Consider the following 18918-nt stretch of genomic DNA (forward strand, 5'->3'; position numbering starts at 1 on the left):
CAAGCAACTTCCAAAATGTGGAGTGGAGCACTGGCCCACCCTACTCTCCAAGTACTCCACCCCAGGGCCCAAATATACACATATTTAAAGTGCAACATTCATTATAACATAACACATTTCCCTGGGGCTAATTACACAAAGTAGGAACCTTGCAAAATCTGGGGAGGTATATAGATTCCCTCCAGCACAATTCCTTGCTTTCGGTCACAATATATATATATATATATATATATATATATATATATATATATATATATATATATATATATATATATATATATATATATATATATATGTGTGTGTATATGAAACATGGGGGGATATATTTATATCTCAACACATCATCCATTTAGAATGTACCCAATCCTACAGGCAGGCACTAGCTTGCTTTTTTTTTTTGATCCTGATACACACACACACTGCACTCATACACACACACACACTGCACTCATACACACACACACTGCACTCATACACACACACACTGCACTCATACACACACACACTGCACTCATACACACACACACACACTGCACTCATACACACACACACACACTGCACTCATACACACACACACACACTGCACTCATACACACACACACACACTGCACTCATACACACACACACACACTGCACTCATACACACACACACACACTGCACTCATACACACACACACACACTGCACTCATACACACACACACACACTGCACTCATACACACACACACACACTGCACTCATACACACACACACACACTGCACTCATACACACACACACACTGCACTCATACACACACACACACTGCACTCATACACACACACACACTGCACTCATACACACACACACACTGCACTCATACACACACACACACTGCACTCATACACACACACACACTGCACTCATACACACACACACACTGCACTCATACACACACACACACTGCACTCATACACACACACACTGCACTCATACACACACACACTGCACTCATACACACACACACTGCACTCATACACACACACACTGCACTCATACACACACACACTGCACTCATACACACACACACTGCACTCATACACACACACACACTGCACTCACACACACACACACACTGCACTCACACACGCACTGCACTCACACACACACACACGCACTGCACTCACACACACACACACGCACTGCACTCACACACACACACACGCACTGCACTCACACACACACACACGCACTGCACTCACACACACACACACGCACTGCACTCTTGCACGCACTGCACTCTTGCACGCACTGCACTCTTGCACGCACTGCATTCATTATATACACACACTGTAAATAAATATTCAATTAATATATACACACACACAATGCACTCATACTGCATTCATACACACACACTGCATTCATTATATACACACACTGTAAATAAATATTCAATTAATATAATTTTTTTAGGATCTAATTTTATTTAGAAATTTACCAGTAGCTGCTGCATTTCCCACCCTAGTCTTATACTCGAGTCAATAAGTTTTTTCCCAGTTTTTGGGGGTAAAATTAGGGGTCTCGGCTTCTATTCGGGTCGGCTTATACTCGAGTATATACGGTATACATTTTGTAATTTACCAAAGTGAATGTGAATAAAACTCTTTTAAAACAGATATTCAAAATAATATTTATATAGTCTAAGTGGCCACATTTTAACTATATATTTCTGGAATAAAAGTTTTAATTCTGATAAAATGTTATTTTACAGACTTAGACATTTTTTATAAAACGATGAATTAATATTTATTTATTTATTTTTGGTCCAACAGTGGATTTGTGGGTGTTTTACCATTATCCAAATAAAAAAAAATATTTGCATAATCTAGATTGACAATTCATTCATTAACTATCTTGTTCTGGGGAAATATTCAGCATAAGACAAATGCCAGAGGAATGCTTATTCCATTCCTGGAAAATTAAATAAATTAAAAACTGAATTTCCACAATAGAGTTGTGTTATTGGGAAAGCTTTGTCAACAATACAGACCCATAAGTCGCATTGTGAAGGAAAGACAAAAAGAAAAATGAAGTGATTTGCAGCTAATTTCACACCCCATGGGAAAATGAAGTATGAATCTGGCTTCGGCATAAGATAACAGACCTGGATCCATGAGCCAAGCATATTTTTACGGAGCGGTTTAGCCTTTAGTTTTTTTTTTAAAAAAATTTTGTCACTAGAGAATTGGTAAGCCTTGCGCCAGCAGAGGTGTTAGCAAAACCTACCAATTTCAGACTTAATCTTTTCACCTACTGTCTTCATTGTTTCTAATGTGTTTATTATTTGCACAGCATTTTCCTGTTTTTCTTTTGTGTGCAGTTTTTTTCCCCTCATCTTTAATGCAGCTGGCTTTGTACAAGCGAGATATGGAGCAGTCCCGAAATCCTGCACCCTGGAAAGCGAGGGATTTTTTTTTTTCCTCCTGACAAAAGAACCCCACACTGACTTCAGAGATTGCCTAATCCCAGCTGTTCTGATAATGTAATTAAGGCCGCCTAATGTCTTTAATTTTGCAACCAGTATGTGTGAAAAGGAGAATTTGGCACTCCAAAAGCCTTAGCGCTAAATAGTATTCTCAAGGCTCCTAATTAGAATTCTTTGACATTAGGCTAATTGGTGAAACTGTTTCAGCGGCTTAAATTCTTATATATTTTTTCTCCCCCCTCCCCTTTCTTATTACTGAAGATCTGTCAGTATTGCTTTCTACAAAGTGTAAGGCCTCAGATGCAAATTGAAAACGGTCTAGCTTTTTAACCCCTGTAGTGCCGGTCATTTTTCATCAATGTAGGGAATATTTTCCGTTCCCGTCTATTCTGTCCAAGAACACTTGTTGCTCTTTTGGATTAGGCCCCCTATTCTGAGCTGATCATTTCAGTTCTGTTGTTCTAAAATAGAGTTTGGTCTCATTCATCTGTGTAAACAATTGGGTTAGAAATACAATAATAAAAAAGTTGGTTTAAAAGAAACACATTTCTGTATATTTTTCTAAGATTTCCATGCTTGCTATTGTAAAATGTTTGTTGGGCTACAAACATTTTTTTTTTTTCTACTTTGCTTTCCACGCAACATCTAAGGTAACTTCAGTATAGTTTATTGCAGATGCCATAAGAGCTGTGCTGTCTATAGCTTAATCTCCATTTTGTCAAAATAAAGCTTAATCTCCATTGTCTCAAAATATTAAAGAAGAAAATGCCAATAAACACAAGGACCCCATGATGACCTGAGAAAATACAAATGGAATCGCATTCATTATCCAAAAAAATGCACCGTAAATGGGGGTACATTATAGAAATTATTGGTATCTGTAGACCAAGCAGAAACTTTGGCAACTTTGAATCTACTTATGTTGCCATTGGAGTTAGTCTTCTAATCTGGAGAAGAAAAAAAAAAAGCTGGAAGACCACATACGATTTTGGTACTTGAAATTTCTACAACTGCTGACGGCCTAATGAGAGAAGGGGGTATTTTTACAATTTTAGTTGACATGGCTGACCCAATAATTTAGGTTTTAAGCAAAGCATGCACACATTAGAACAATGTCAAGCTTTGGGTCCACATACTTCAATATACTTTTTACCCCAAAAAAGTTTTTTTTGTCACACTTAAAAATAATAAATGTAAATATCTGGTAGTTTTAAATGCATGGAACCCATTTTTGATTCTTATATTGTTGATCATGATTAAGATTTAAAAATATCATTACCATAACATATTTTTATTTCTATGCATTTCAGCTACTGTCTCTCTTGTTTGAAGATTTGTTTAAAAAGTTTAATGCAGAAATGAAAAAAATTGCCGACCAGGTCATCCCTAAACAGAGGGCTGCTCAGTTTGATGTTGTAAAGCACATGCGTCAAGACCAGATCACAAACGGGATGGTAAACGCCATATCTACAGTAAGAGACCATGACTTATTCAAAACGTTTTAAAGACTAACTTTCTTGCTAAATATTTTTTTTTAATTGTTTTAAATAGAGGGGAAAAAAATCCCACTTAAAAATGTAATCGAGTAAATAGCATTTTCCCACAGTGGATGCAACCCTGTTTTATCTATAGAAGACAAAACTATGATAAGGATAACAAAAACAGAATGGGTACTGTATGTATCCTTTTTAATGGAGCAGTTCGGTGTATTAAAAAGCTTACTTACTGTACATCTTAAACCACATAGATTAAGATCAAAGATATTACCATATTTTTAAAAGCTTGCACTTAATACACTATTTAAGTAGACTTATTAAGCACAAATCATATGGATGTCTAAATATAATTGAAATATAAAATCGTCACATTTATCATTTTGCTAGACAATTGCCAAGCACAGCATTTTGCATGATGAAGCCCCTTCAGGTCAAGCCAAATATATTACACACACACCTCGCCAAATAAACCTTTTCTTTCATGTTATTGAAGCACAAATGCATTTTCGGTCATGCTGGGATTTTATTGGTCATACTTTCGGTTCTTTGTATCGTGGTTGGTTACTGGGCAAAGGTAGTTAAGAGTACCCCATCAAAAGTGATTGTGAGTGTGCTAGCTGAAACCTCAAAAAATTATTTCACAGCTTGACCTCAGTTAGGGTGTTCACAAATTTCTAGTAGATGATTTAAGCAGTGGTCATTTCATTGTATTTATAAAGTTCATAATGAAGAAAACTCACAGTTGTGCCTTGTAAAATGAATGCACTCTTTATTCTACTTAATGGAACTGGTTAAAATACATTGCTATCAACTCTCTCTCTTCTTAACCCCCCAGCTAGCATGGTCCAATATCTGCAGGGATTCTAAATCGAACCCTGGTCTACAATATTTTTTAGAAAGGAGGGTGTTTAAAAAAAAAAAAAAAAAAAGTACCGTACTTTAATCTATCTTTTAATTTCTGCTTAATGCATGTTTATAATGTTTTTAACTTTATAAAGTTTTAAGAGAAAACAAAAAAGTAAATTAAAATTTATTTTAACTAATGATTAATTTTCTTTATTTTCTTCTTTTTTCCTTTACTTCTTTTCCTTCTTTCTTTTATATTTTAAGTAAACAAACCTTAGCTTGCCAAAACATGAGCCACTCTACACACTATGCTTCTGCCTGTCCCTGCTTTCTCATCTGTGCATCAGCTCCCCTCCTCAATTTGTACCCCCCTTTTTTCAATACATTTTTCTTCCTTTTTTTTTCTCCTTTTCCTTTATTATTTTCTTTTACCTTCCTTATAGTAATGCTCAGCAGGAAGGCTGAGCTAGGTAGCCCACTTATTATTTTAATAGCCAAGAACAATTCTCTCCTTCTCCTTCTTCCTATATTTTTTATTTTCCTTCTTTCTCCTATTGTACAAGTACTCTGCTCCTTCTTTCTCCGTTTTTTACTAGTACTCTGCTTCCTCTTTTTTCGTTTTTTTACAAGTCCTCTGTTCCCTGCTAGCGTGTGTCCCTCTACTCCAACTCCTCCCCTTCCTCTAACCGCGTATTACTCATTCGCTTGTGCACGCGTTCGTACAAGCGCACACGCGCCGCACTTCCTGCTAACCACTGAGTGCGCAAGAGATGAATTGAGCCTTCATCTCTCTGGATGGAGGAGGCATTCTGCTTGTGCCGTAGAACCCACTACCGCCCACCTGGAATCCTGAAACGCCCACTAGTGGGCAGTGAGGACCAGGTTTATGACCCTTGGTCTAAACGAGGGGTCAAACGAGGGGTACGCTTATTGAAGCGGAGAATGGGGGACACTCTACTATATCTGTCTTTTTTCCATCTCTTTCCAACCTTTCAACTTACCATAATTAAATGTGATGGATAAATTGATTATCCATAAGTATTTACACACACTGCTATTGATAAAGATGTCAATGTGTTAAACGTTATCACTCTATATCTGATATTGCTGTCATATTGAAATGGATGGTTCACAGACTGTACTGCTATCACGCAAAAATAAAGAATCTATTAAAAACAAAAACAAAAAAAACACACATTGCTATCACTATTTAAAGAGCTCTGGTTTATCTGTACATCATCCATTTGACAAATGGAAAGTAAATGTATCAATGAAAATTATTTTATGTTTTTTTTTATTATTCCTTTAGCTTAAATGATTGGGCCATTATTGCACTATGCACCATAGTCAGATCTATGAAATGGAATAATACTGGCCAAAATTTGAAACTGCAGCTCATGCCATTTGAGAAAATGGGCCTCACAGTAATCCTATATTCATTTTTGTTTCATACTAACAGGGGATGTATCTGGAAGGTATAATTTTATTCACATGGTGCCCGATTTCAATATGTAAATGGAAGACTAATGGGAAAAACTGTTCACACATATTCCTATCTTTTCAGGGGAATTGGTCGCTCAAAAGATTTAAGATGGACCGTCAAGGTGTGACACAGGTGTTATCAAGGTTATCCTTTATATCTGCATTGGGAATGATGACAAGAATTTCTTCCCAGTTTGAAAAGACCAGGAAAGTCAGTGGACCTCGATCATTGCAGCCGTCTCAGTGGGGCATGCTGTGTCCTTCTGACACACCTGAAGGAGAGGTAAAGATAATCAAGTTTATTATTTTATTTTTTATTAGCAATGAGATTGCTATTTCATTATATATAGTTAGAATTGCTGCGCTCATTATTTGTAGCCAGATAGATGCCTCACTAATACACACAGTAGCAGAGTGTGCATGTAACAGCTTAAACTCTGTGACAAATTGTAAGCATTACTTCCTAATGCACTGGACCTCAAGAATAAAGCAAAACAACAAAAGTTCAACATCTAAGACCTATATTAGTAACAAGCTAACCTTGATAGCTTGAGTACACGGCTATGGAGTGGAGGATAGCAATGGAGAGAGTGCAGTAAGCTATCACATAATTCACTTACAGGAACATGGGGTCTAGGAACATACGCATGGATGAGCAGAGGTTTTGTTAAGGTGACAACAGATAGTCAACTTCTCGAGGACACCGTGTAAGTGACACTTGGCATTCATTACAAATTATGTGCATTACGTACAGTAACCTAGGTCATACACAAATGCAACAGTATTAATACTCTATACACAAAGATATTATCCTTTCAGTAGAGTAGGAATCTGACATGAATATGGAGAACATGGAGTACTGGAACGAATTAGTGGGTGCTTTATACTCATTGTGTCATATTAGTACAAAGGGGGTTTATAGTGAGCACTTTAACCTGGTACAGATGAAGTTTGTTGTGAGCCAGAGATCAAACTATTTCTTATGCCATGTTAAACGTGTTGAAAAGTGTGTTCCATCCTCTCTATATGTACTGGTGATTTTGATCACACCTTTAGGGAGAATTAGATTTTAATCTATTAATCTTTCCTATTTCCACCTTCGAAATTGTGAATGGTTATGGAGTTTCTGACTTTGGCTTTCATATATTATCCAAGGTGTTATTTCTGTATTACACTTTTTTTTGCAGTGATTTCAGCTATGCAAATGTTTGCTTTTTTATGCTTAATTTACTCTGAGCCAAGAGCCAATAACTGTTTTGTTCATTTTTTTTTTTTTTTTTTAAATATGCATATCATTATGCATGGTATCATTCATTTTATAATGTGTTACTGAAGAAAGTATGTTAGTGGAATTTGTGTTCACGATGTACCAGACATATTGTTAATATGTATCATATAGCAAAGCACAGTGCACACATGTTGTATACTATAAACCACCACCACACAAATGTCTGGTCATATGACTGCATTCGTATCTGTATGGGTTCTAAATCATACATATCAATTTATTGCAATACTCATTTAACCCTATAAAATGGAAAATAAATCTCAACATCAACTGAAAGTATGTGTCAAATACAATACATCATTATTTATAGCACATTTATGCATAGGTTACTTTACCAACAGATGATATTATCCCCTTAACCTGATCTATTTTTTTATTTTATTTAATTTTTTACATATTGTGGCAAAAATGATATGTACTCTTAATTTTTTTTTTTTTAAAATTTTAATTACTACCTTTAAACTGTTTCCATTTTATACGGTCAGAAAGGTATTGCAATTGTTTTATCTGTATGTGGTGGAACTCATAGCAATACACATGCGGTCATGTAATATTTCTGAGAATCCGTGAAACGCATATCCGTTTCGTTGGAGCTCAGGGGGGATGCGCCAAACTGTATTAGATGGAAATCACCAATGATATCTCCGGTTCCATGGAAAGTAAGATGGACATTAACAATAGCAAAATGATTCTCAGCTGCGAAGAGAACGCAAGATGGGGACTGGACCATAGCCTAAGTGAATGCAATTACACCTGTGCATGAACCAATGAAAACCCAAGATCAGTGCTATTTATTAGAGGGGTGGAGGAGGGAATGAGACGGTTTGTGTTAATAGTTCATTTTTGTTTCTGTTTTTATGGTGGTTCCTGAGGAAGTTCAGTGAGGGGAAAACATATAGGACTGAGCGTTTAATTATTGCATTGTTTTGTTTTACATTTTATTTTTTTATTTTTTTGCCATTTATGGTTATGCTATATGGTCAAAAGTATTGGGAAACTTGAACATTACACCAACTGGGACTTTTATGACATTGCGTTCTAAATACATAGACATTATTATGTAGGTGTAAAAAAGCTTGCAATCTTCTGGGAAGACTTTTCACAAGATTTTGGCGTGTTTCTGTGGGAATCTTTGCCCATTTATCCAGTAGAGCAGCTGTGAGATCAGGCAATGATGTTGGATGAGAAGACCTGGCTTGCAATCTCTGTTTCAGTCTATCCCAATGGTGTTCGATGAGGTTGAGGTCAGGCCTCAGTGCAGGCCAGTGAATTTCTTCCTCACTAAACTCCTCCAACCATGTCTTTATGGGCCTTGCATTGTGCACTGGGGCATAGTCATGCAGGTATAGCAAAGGGCTTTCTCCAAACTATTACCACAAAGTTGGAAGCATGGCACTGTCCAAAGATTTCTCTCCACTGGAAGTAAGTGGCCTAGCCCACTGCCGGAAAAACAGCCCCATACAATATCCCTCCTCTACCAAACTTTACAGTTGGAACAATGCAGTTAAGCAGGTAACGTTCTCCTGGCATCAGCCAAACTCAGACTTGCCCATTAAACTGCCAAATAGAGAAGCGTGATGTTGGGCTTGCATGCAGCTGCTTAGCCAGGAAAACCCATTTCATTAAGCTCTGGCCACAGGGGTTTAGTGGTGGTATAAATGCCAGTGGAAATTTGGAACTCTTCAGCTATGGAATCAGCAGAGCGTTGGCAACTTCTAGGCACAACGCGCTTCAGCACTCCGTGACCTCGCTCTGTGCGTTTACATTGTCTTCTGCTTTGTGGCTGAGTTAACGCTTCTACTTTCCACTAATACCACTTACAGTTGACTGTGGAATATCTAGCAGGGATGGCATTTCACGAACTGACTTATTGCAAAGGTGACATCATAACACAGTACCACACTTGAACTCTTAAGAATGATCATATAATACGAGAATAAACCATGATCCAGAAGTGCTATCTGTATTTTTCACCAGTGAACAGAAGATCCAAAGAGTCTGAAGTGACCACTTGTTGATCTACACACAGCCTAGTGAGCCTAGTGCAGGGCAGTGCAGGTGCCTTATGACAGGCTGCCTTGAAGTTTTTTAGCAGCAGAGAGCGTGACATGCCCTTTCCTTCTGCATATACATAAAACAGAGCACGCTCAACTTTGTACACATAGGAAATCCCTCTATTGAGGGTTAAGCAATTTATTGTAAGATTGGTTTAGCGCTATATGATTAGAGTTAGGACTTGCTTATGGTTAGGGGACATAGTATTACGAGAACATTGAGTAATACAATGCCTGCTTTTAAGATGCAGTGGGATGAAATTCCAACAAACCAGTTGTGGCGAAACCGACCTCGCCACATGTCCTTGGAGGGGGCTGCTTGCCCGCCTCTTGCCTTTGGACTATGGACCCGACTTTATGTGAATGTGTTAACCCAGATAGCTATGCCATGGAGCCCATTCGTGTAGTTAAAGACTTCGGCTCCATGGCAATTGAACTGTGTGAATAGGATCTGAGCGCTATTTGGTAGTTTTGTGCGCTCAGATCCCAGCTATCTGGGGGTATGTGACGTGTCTGTGTTTTATGTATAAAATGTGACTTTGTGTATTTTATAGTATTTTAATGCTTTGTGCTCACCATGTGCATAATGGAGTCTTGTCTCTGTCCTGGGAGATAATTGAATTACTTCTCAATTATCTCCAGGATAGAAGACTCTGAAACTGGTCTGGGCCGGAAAGCCATGCAGGCAGGGTTTTTTAACCCCTTAAGGACACATGACGTGTGTGACACGTCATGATTCCCTTTTATTCCAGAAGTTTGGTCCTTAAGGGGTTAAAAGATACTTTACTAACTTTTGAACCCCTGGTCTGATTCATGCCATTTTTTTTATATGTTGTTCCCCTGAATGGATTGATTGTGAAAGTGATGTATGGTTTTAGAGTTATGAAAGTTGGGTAAAAAGTATGTTTTAACTGTATGTGTAATTGAGTTTCCTCTCAGGATAAGGGGAGGGAATAGGTGGGATGTAACTGATATGTGATTGGTTGTTTTATACCTCCCTGTGGGCGGTCCTGTATTTAAAAAGACTGTAATAAAAACCAGGCTGGGTGTGCCAGCACCGTAGTTCCTGTTTAACTCTCAAAGTGAAGTGTCGTCTCATTCTTGGGGGGAATTCAAGTGTGTCTCTTGTTCGGGAGTTGGTGAATTTGTGCAGTTTACAGGTCGGGAGATTGGTAATTGCAGTAGCTGCTTGTCTATCTGGAAGGGGATTATCGCCTAAACGTTTTTTTATCCTCTTGTGAGCGAAACGGTCCGTTACACCATTCACATAAAGCTTTCTAAGAGTTATAGTCTACAGCACCATTAAAGCAGGTTCAATCTTAAGCAATCCCGACTGTAAACCTTCCTGAAGCATTGCATTGAGTGCTTTAAAATTATCACATGATGATATTATTATTATTATTATTATTCATGAAGAGCTGTCAGATTCCACAGCGCTGTACAATAAGTGGACTAACACAAGTATTTGCAGCAAGAGAAGTGGGACGCACAGGAATGGAGATTGCTGAGAGTTCTGCTCAAACAAACTTGCACAAGGGAGAGTGATATAAAGTGACACAAGGCAAGGGTAGGATGTATTTCCTGCATGGGGGAAGTAGGTTTCTAAATTATAATATTGTTTTTTGGATTCTACAGTAGCAGGGGAGACAGAAAGGTGGGTTATGAATGTGGTAATGAAAAGCTGTCAACAGTTTCATTGATATGCTTTCCTAGAGAAGCCTTGAAGATTGGTGTCAGAGGTGTGAGTACGAACAGAGGATAGACGCAGGTGTTTGGCAGAGTATATGGCTTAGCTGGGGACATACCTGTGTATTAGTGAGGAGAGGTAGGTAGGAGCAGTGTTGTGTAGAGATGTATGAGCAAATACCAGAATGATTGAGTAGGGACCCTGTGAGATACTCTGGGTTGTCTGTTTTGGTAAATGCTATCTGTTTACAGAGTAAATTGAAATTTATAACTGTTAAGAGGTTGAATTCCGAGTTTGAAATTAAATAAATAAATAAATAAAAATAAAAAAAATGGGCAGGTTGCTAATGTGGCCCAGTTGCTTACACAAACTTAGCAGAGCTGTACATGGGCATATTTTAGTTTTTTTTGTCTTAAAAAATAAATAATGCAATATAGTAATACCTCAAACTTTAAAAGAAATTGCTGAAAAAATATATTCCCTCTTGACATGGCTCATGTGAGATGCCTAAGGGTGTCTATTTAGCATGATCATCTTCATAGACATTTGCAAAAATAAATAAGCATTGTGTTTTCTATATTGTGAAAGATTTGTCTTTGATAACCTTCATGTTCATAATGAGTAGGTTTTGCAATTAATATTGTTTTAAAGGCCAAAATGCAAATTTCATTTTAGTTTTGTGTTTGTTTTAGTAGGGAACCTTTAATGTGGTACAATATTTAACACACATGACACGGTTTTCAATTTTAGGCTTGTGGCCTGGTTAAAAATCTGGCTCTGATGACTCATATCACTACTGACATGGAGGATGGTCCAATCATTAAGCTGGCCGGTAATCTTGGAGTGGAAGATGTCAATTTACTCTGTGGTGAAGAGCTTTCCTACCCAAATGTTTTTCTTGTATTTCTTAATGGTAAGTTTTACAGTTATGAAAACATTCAGAGAGATACACATATAATCATTTATTGGTACTCTGTTTACCTGTAGACGTAGGATAGCAACTACAATTTTCATAATGTTTAATTTCAATCCCTTTCTATGTTAGTCATTTTTTTAGATTAATTTATTTGAAGAAAAAAAAAAAAATCAGATACAACTTTATTATCAAGGTACAGTGTACATACAAACACAATGAAACACATTTGGCCTCTGATCAGAAATACAGTAGCAATTAATAAAATATGAAAAAAAAAATCTTTCTTTTAAAAAAGGAGGTCCCGGGGGGCGGAGCCACTAGCCGAACTGACTGGTCGCATCTCATGAGAGCTCCGAGATCCACAACCACAAAACGAGCAAAATTCGACTATTTTCCCCCCCAAAAAGGCTATCAAAGCTGACCCACTGCTGCAGACACAGCAAGAAACGCACTAATGGGCAGAAAAAACAAAAAAACAAAACCAGACATGCCCCGGCCGGGTGCCAGCATAGGGGACCTATGGCGGCGCGCACGTGGCGCTCTGGAACCAGACTTAGACTCCTACATGGAGGGCTTAGACGACTCCGAAGAAGGTCTCTCTGACCCTGAAGAAGCATGCCCGCCCGCAATGCGCAGCCCGCCGCAACCCCAACCAAAGCCAGACACTGCCCCGGTCACCAAGGCAGAAATGAGAGAGCTGCTGTCCGAACTTCGCAGCAACATTCAATCTGACATGGCCGAAATGAAAAAAAGCATTCAGGGCCTAACGCACCGCATGAACACGGTGGAACAAGACTGCCGAGACCACTCGAGGCTCGTAACCACGCTCCAACAGGAGGTACAAACATTGCACACACGGCACCTGCAAATGGAACAACACATGGCGACAATGGAAGACTCACGCCGGGCCCAAAACCTGAAGATAAGAGGCATCGCGGAGATGGTCCCAGAGGCTGAACTTCCTCACCTCATGCGGCGCCTAATCGGCAAACTACTCCCGCCGAAACAGGCCAATGGAGTGGTGCTGGACGGCATATTCAGAATACCGAAACCACCCACAGCCCCTCAGACAGCACCCAGAGACTTAATCGTCAAGTTTCAAAAGCGGCAGGACAAGATGGCGGTAATGGCAGCCGCCAGGGGCAACACACCCCTCTCCTTAGAAAATATGACCCTCTCGCTATATGCTGACCTCTCCAGGGGGACCGTGGCTTGGCGCGCAACCCTGAGGCCTTTTACCGCCTTGCTCCGCGCACACACCGTTACTTACCACTGGCGCCCCTCGCACAAGCTCCAGGCGATAAAGGATGGGAAAACATACCTTATCTCGGACCTACAGGAGGCGAAGTCGCACCTCGTCCCTCTGGGCCTCCCTCCGGATTCCCTACGACAACCTTGCACACAATCCACGACCCACGAATGGAACCCTGCCACAGCAGAGACTTTTGTACCGAGAGAAACGGCCCGAGCCTCACGGATTGCGGCCCCTACCTGAACGCTCCTGACAGGGGAACCAGTTAAGCATGACTCTGTTTTACTTTGGTTTAAACATTTTATTGATTTGTTGCTAATGCGAGTTTTGCCCACGATAATGCCCTGATCCAGAGTTGCGGAGACACCCGCCTAAGGGGCATATTAGGTTCCTTCCAACCCCACCACCGTTGGACGCTTAGACACCTGGCCCATCAGGCTCCTTTGAATGTACATTGTTCCATAGCTAAATAAGGTTGACAAACTCATTTTATTTATGGTTTGCTGTTTTTCCTTTTTTTTTTTTTATGCCTTGTACTTGTGTCTCAACGGTCATTATGTTCAGACCGACATAACTGGTATCTGCACGAGTTGGCTCCCGTTGACACTCACGCCCTTCAAATTTCTACACACGGACACACTGTGTAAGAAGCACTCTTCCCCCCCCCCCTATACCCTGGACGGTACAGCGCAACACAGAAGTGTCTCCTTAATTAAACCAGGAGGGGGGTTACCCCTGACAGGGCACTGCATGACCCACGTCAGCAAGACACATCAGTACCCTAGAGACATTACTGAATAAGACCCCGCTCCGACACCACTTACACACTAAATTAAGCTGCTCACATAGACAGCCTTAACACGCCAGTACATTAAATACTCTCTCTCACGGCTGGCCGACACGTGGGGAGTCTCGCAGTCCCACTCTCGGACCCAATCACCCACAGTATAGGACTGTGACCCCCAGGTGCTGCTACGCTGGTAGAGACTTTTTCACGCTTGACCTATTTGACTTCTTGAACAAAAACTAAAAAAAAAAAACAGTGCAGTATGGATAACCTTATATGTTAACTGAATGTATGCCTCATAACGTACATATATATACATGCCTTTTGAAAATTGTCTACCTCATGCTGCATTGTCAAAAATAAAGAATTTAAAAAAAAAAAAAAAAAAAAAAAAAATGGATCCACTTCATAATAATGATTTACAGATTTTTACTAAACTACTGGCCATTAGTCTTAACCAAAACTAGATATTATTTCTCTCCATGTAGCCTCCTGGAGTTTTTCATTTGACTGAATTCATTAGCTGTAACACCTCACTTTCCAAGAGAAAAGACACCTGTCACCAAATTTCACTTTTTTTACGTGGCTGAGCTGCCATGTTGGGTCAGATTCTACTGTTCAAATGACATAATATAAATCAGTGATGTACAGAATGCTTGTTTCCATCACATTTATAACTGCTCAAACTCACTAGCTCCACTAGAGATTCCACTCTGTCCTTCCTCTACAATAAATTACTTGCTCAATCTTGACACTTTCACTTGACTTGCATCACTTGCCATTTTTTGAAACCAGTAAGCAAGCACTTTAATATGAATATGCAAACTAAAATAAAGCAAGAAAAATTTGACAAGTATGTAATAAACATTCAGAAACGTAAAAAAAAAAAGAGGTCCCGAGTCAAAAGACTGAGTAACGATTCTCAAAAAAAGGTTGGATTACCCACATATAACATGTATAACCCATTATAATTGGTAAAAAAGAAAAAAATTGAATATTAACTTTATTAGTATTTAAAGGGCATATCTACATAATGGTGGAAAAACAAGACAAAGTGAAAAACACAAAAATGACTTGTGAAAGTGTAATATTAAAAAGAAGAAACCTAGGGGGTCTGCCTATATAGCTTGTATATATCAATCACAGGGAGCGTGAGAAAATATACTAATTCTTGATCAACCCGAGTAGAAAGATAGTATCAAGAAAGGCAACTGTTTAGTAATAAAATGTTATGCCAAGTTGAAGGCTAAATTGTAGTCAATGAAATAGCAGCAGTCTATGGGGATCGGAAAAATAAAGCTTAGCATTTCCATTTAAAATTATAAATATATTTTGAAAATTAGAGATAGTAGTAGAAATATTCAAAAAGGGGAATAAAAGGTATGGGTAGATAAAATGATAAAAATAATGTAAGATAATGAAAGTAAACTGGTATATTAGTAGAGAACCAGAGAGTGTATAGAGCACTGGTTCCCAAACCAGGGTGCCGCGATGGGCACATAGCGGAGCCGCAAGTTATTTTCCTGGTGCTATGATGATATACTGGGGCCTAATTACTGAATCTTATCGACAAAAAGCACTAAAACCGTCATACCTCTCAAGCGTCATGTATCTGATGGAGTTCATGTTGGAGGAAAACTCAAAGCATGCAGCTATAAGACAACACATATTCTATGCAAATCTCTTTCTAATTTATGCTTTAATTTTTCACGTAAATCTATAGCCCCTAACAGCAGTGTCCAGTGAAGCAGGAAGTCAAAGAGTGGGCCACTGATGCGAACATGATGCGAACATGTGTAGGGCACAGAAGTAATGCAAGATGTGAGCACATAAACCATGTGTACACAGTGCAAAATGTGGGCCCATAGATCATGTGTGTTAAATACAAAACTGTAGCACAAAGACCATGTGCGTAAAGCAGTGGCATAACCAGAGTTACAGTTGCCCTGGGTAGAAAACATTTTTGGAATATATTTAATGTGATGTTTCTAGATTTTACATTACCATCTTTGGCCTTGGGTGTTGTGTCGATAGACCTTTTTTTTTGTTCATTAGCAGCATGTTGAGGTCTGAGTGGAGTGAGATCATTCACTCCTTTTTTTTTTACTCCCCTAGCCAGTGCTAGAAGTTCTGACTATAGAGGAAGCATGGCAACCAGAGCATGTGCATAGTGCATTAGAACTGCCTGCTCGCGTTCTTCGGCATACAGGCATATGCCAACTCAATGCCAAAAGATTGATTGAAGTAGGGTTAGACAATTTTGCATTGTGGTGTTTTTTTTCTTCCTTTTTATCTCAATTAGAGCAGGATTAAAGGAATCCTTCAGACACCATAACAACTTAATTGAAATGAAATTGTTATAGTGCCAGGTGGGTGAAGGGTTAAACCATTCATAAAAACTGTTTGAGAAACCTACGTATGCTTCTTAAGCTGTTTTGTGAATGTGGAGCCACTGATTGGGTGAAAGCATCAGAGGCGACCCTGCAATCAGCAGTTCTGTTCTTCAGACTTTTGTCCCCCCTCTTTCAGCAATTGGATATTGGAGGGGCAGAGCAATCTGATGTTGAAGGTGAGACTCTGGTGTTAAACCGCTTGTGAACTGTTTAACCCCTAATGGTTAGCCAGCACCAGAGACTTTCTGGTACTAGAACAACTTCATTGTTATAGTGCATTCCTTTAAACATAAAGAGACTCTAGGGCCCAGGAGTTAGGCAAGTGCCTCTGAACCCTGAATTGTGGCTGCATTAACTATTCCAATGTGAAGTATGGGGGCCCCTAAACTGGTAAACTGCCTAGTGTCTAGTGGGTTCATAATCCTTCCTTTCTGCTCTCAATCTATATATTTGCTAGCAATTCTGCAAGCACAATGTATAGAATAAATTGAAAACATTGTAGAAGAAATATAAAAAAAAGTAATATAAATTTTAATATTAAACTAAATAAATGTGCGTACCAGAACAGGTATGCTTTAAAATTCTTGGATTCAGTCAAAGCATAGTTGAAGATGTAGATGTTACTGTATTACGTCACTTTGCATTTATTTTTATTTTTTGTTTTTCTTATGATGTTTGTACTTTGTTTGAAGAACTTAATCTCTGTATTTTACTGGGTTGTTACTGTCTTGCATACCCCAAAAGATTGATGTATTTTCATTTTTTTTTTCTCCTTCCTAATTTGTACTAAGGTAACATCCTTGGCGTTATACGTGATCATCAAAAGCTAGTGAGTACATTCCGACTAATGCGACGTGCAGGCTTCATCAATGAATTTGTTTCTATTTCCACAAACCTCACTGACAGATGTGTGTACATCTCTTCTGATGGTGGCAGACTGTGCAGGTAAATAAAAATACAGTGTAACCTCGGAACTCGAACGTAATCCGTTGCAGGAGGCTGTTCAAGTTCCGATATGTTCGAGAACCGATCAACATTTCCCATAGGAATTAATGTAAATTTGTTTAATCCGTTCCAGACCCACAAAATTACATGGATGGGGATAGGTAACTGTTCTTCTGGCATTACATACAAAAGTATATAAAATGGGTGTATCTGGTTTAAAATATCTAATACCCCTCTTTCCTTTGCTTGTATTCTTATGTCCGTAGTCCCTCTTCCCTTACTCCTGTCTTTGTCTTCTGGTATACTTCTCCTCATATTTTCCTCTCCTTGCATAATAATTCTGTCCATATCCCTTCACCCTTTACTTGTGTCCCTCTGCCCTCTGGTTTTCCTCTCCCTATATTCCCCTCTATCCCTTTACATAGCCCATCTGCCCACATTTCCTCATTTCACACTTGTATCCCATGCTTCCCCACACTTGTGTCCTTCTGTGAATGCAGCATGATGTGTTCGGGTACCGAGGATCGTTTGCGTACCGAGACCTTTTTTTTTTTTATGCAAAATTTTAGTTCGACTAACGAATTGTTCGAGAACAGGAACATTCAAGTTCCGAGGTTCCACTGTAAATGTGAAAATAAGTCCAGCATGTTAGATCACCTTTGACAGCAGTTCATACTAGTTGAAGTTCTGCATACTTCTCCTGTGATTGCATAAGGGCCTGTGTATCGTGCACCTTTCTTGTTCTACAGTTTTTATCAAGGACACTTGACTTTTAAATCTTGCATGCCATCTTTTGTGTTGTTGTTTCTTCACAGAGGTAAGTCTGAAAGGGACACACATCTCTGTTGTCAATGATGTGTTTAATCTTCCATATGGTGTTTGTACTTTTGTCTTGTTTTTTAAATTTGCATATTATTCAGGTTGTAACAGATGCATAGTAGAGGCATAGTATATCACCAAACAATAAAAGATACATAATGGAACATATAGTGTCAATGCCTCGTATATGCAATACATAGTTATTTTTATATACAGTATAACATAAACTTCTAGCAAAAATATCTAACTGTCCCGAGGTCACTCTTCCCAAGGACTTTAGCTTAAGATTTCTTTGGCCTGTCTAAAAACAGTTGATTGTCCCCACGACCGTAGCTAGTACAATCCGGCTTATTGTGTCCTCTATTGGGACTAAAGGCTAGGAGGGGGATCAGCGATACATTAGATGGGCAGGAGTAGTGTACTTGCATGACGTTAGGGCTACCTTTTCATGACCAGCGTACAATGTAACCTCTGATTCAGTATGTGGTG

The 18918-nt window shown here is 38.9% G+C and overlaps 1 protein-coding gene across 1 annotated transcript in view; it reads left to right on the plus strand.

Moving 5' to 3' along the window:
* Positions 1–18918, plus strand: part of POLR3B (RNA polymerase III subunit B) — a 153378-nt gene that overhangs the window by 59241 nt on the left and 75219 nt on the right. Inside the window, exons 13-16 of the mRNA XM_063447777.1 lie at positions 3775–3936; positions 6371–6571; positions 12068–12230; positions 17457–17610. Of these exons, the coding sequence (XP_063303847.1) occupies positions 3775–3936; positions 6371–6571; positions 12068–12230; positions 17457–17610 (680 nt within the window). The remainder of the gene's footprint in view (positions 1–3774; positions 3937–6370; positions 6572–12067; positions 12231–17456; positions 17611–18918) is intronic.

This window comes from Pelobates fuscus, chromosome 3, assembly GCF_036172605.1.
Source record: "Pelobates fuscus isolate aPelFus1 chromosome 3, aPelFus1.pri, whole genome shotgun sequence".
Classification (NCBI taxonomy): Eukaryota; Metazoa; Chordata; class Amphibia; order Anura; family Pelobatidae; genus Pelobates; species Pelobates fuscus.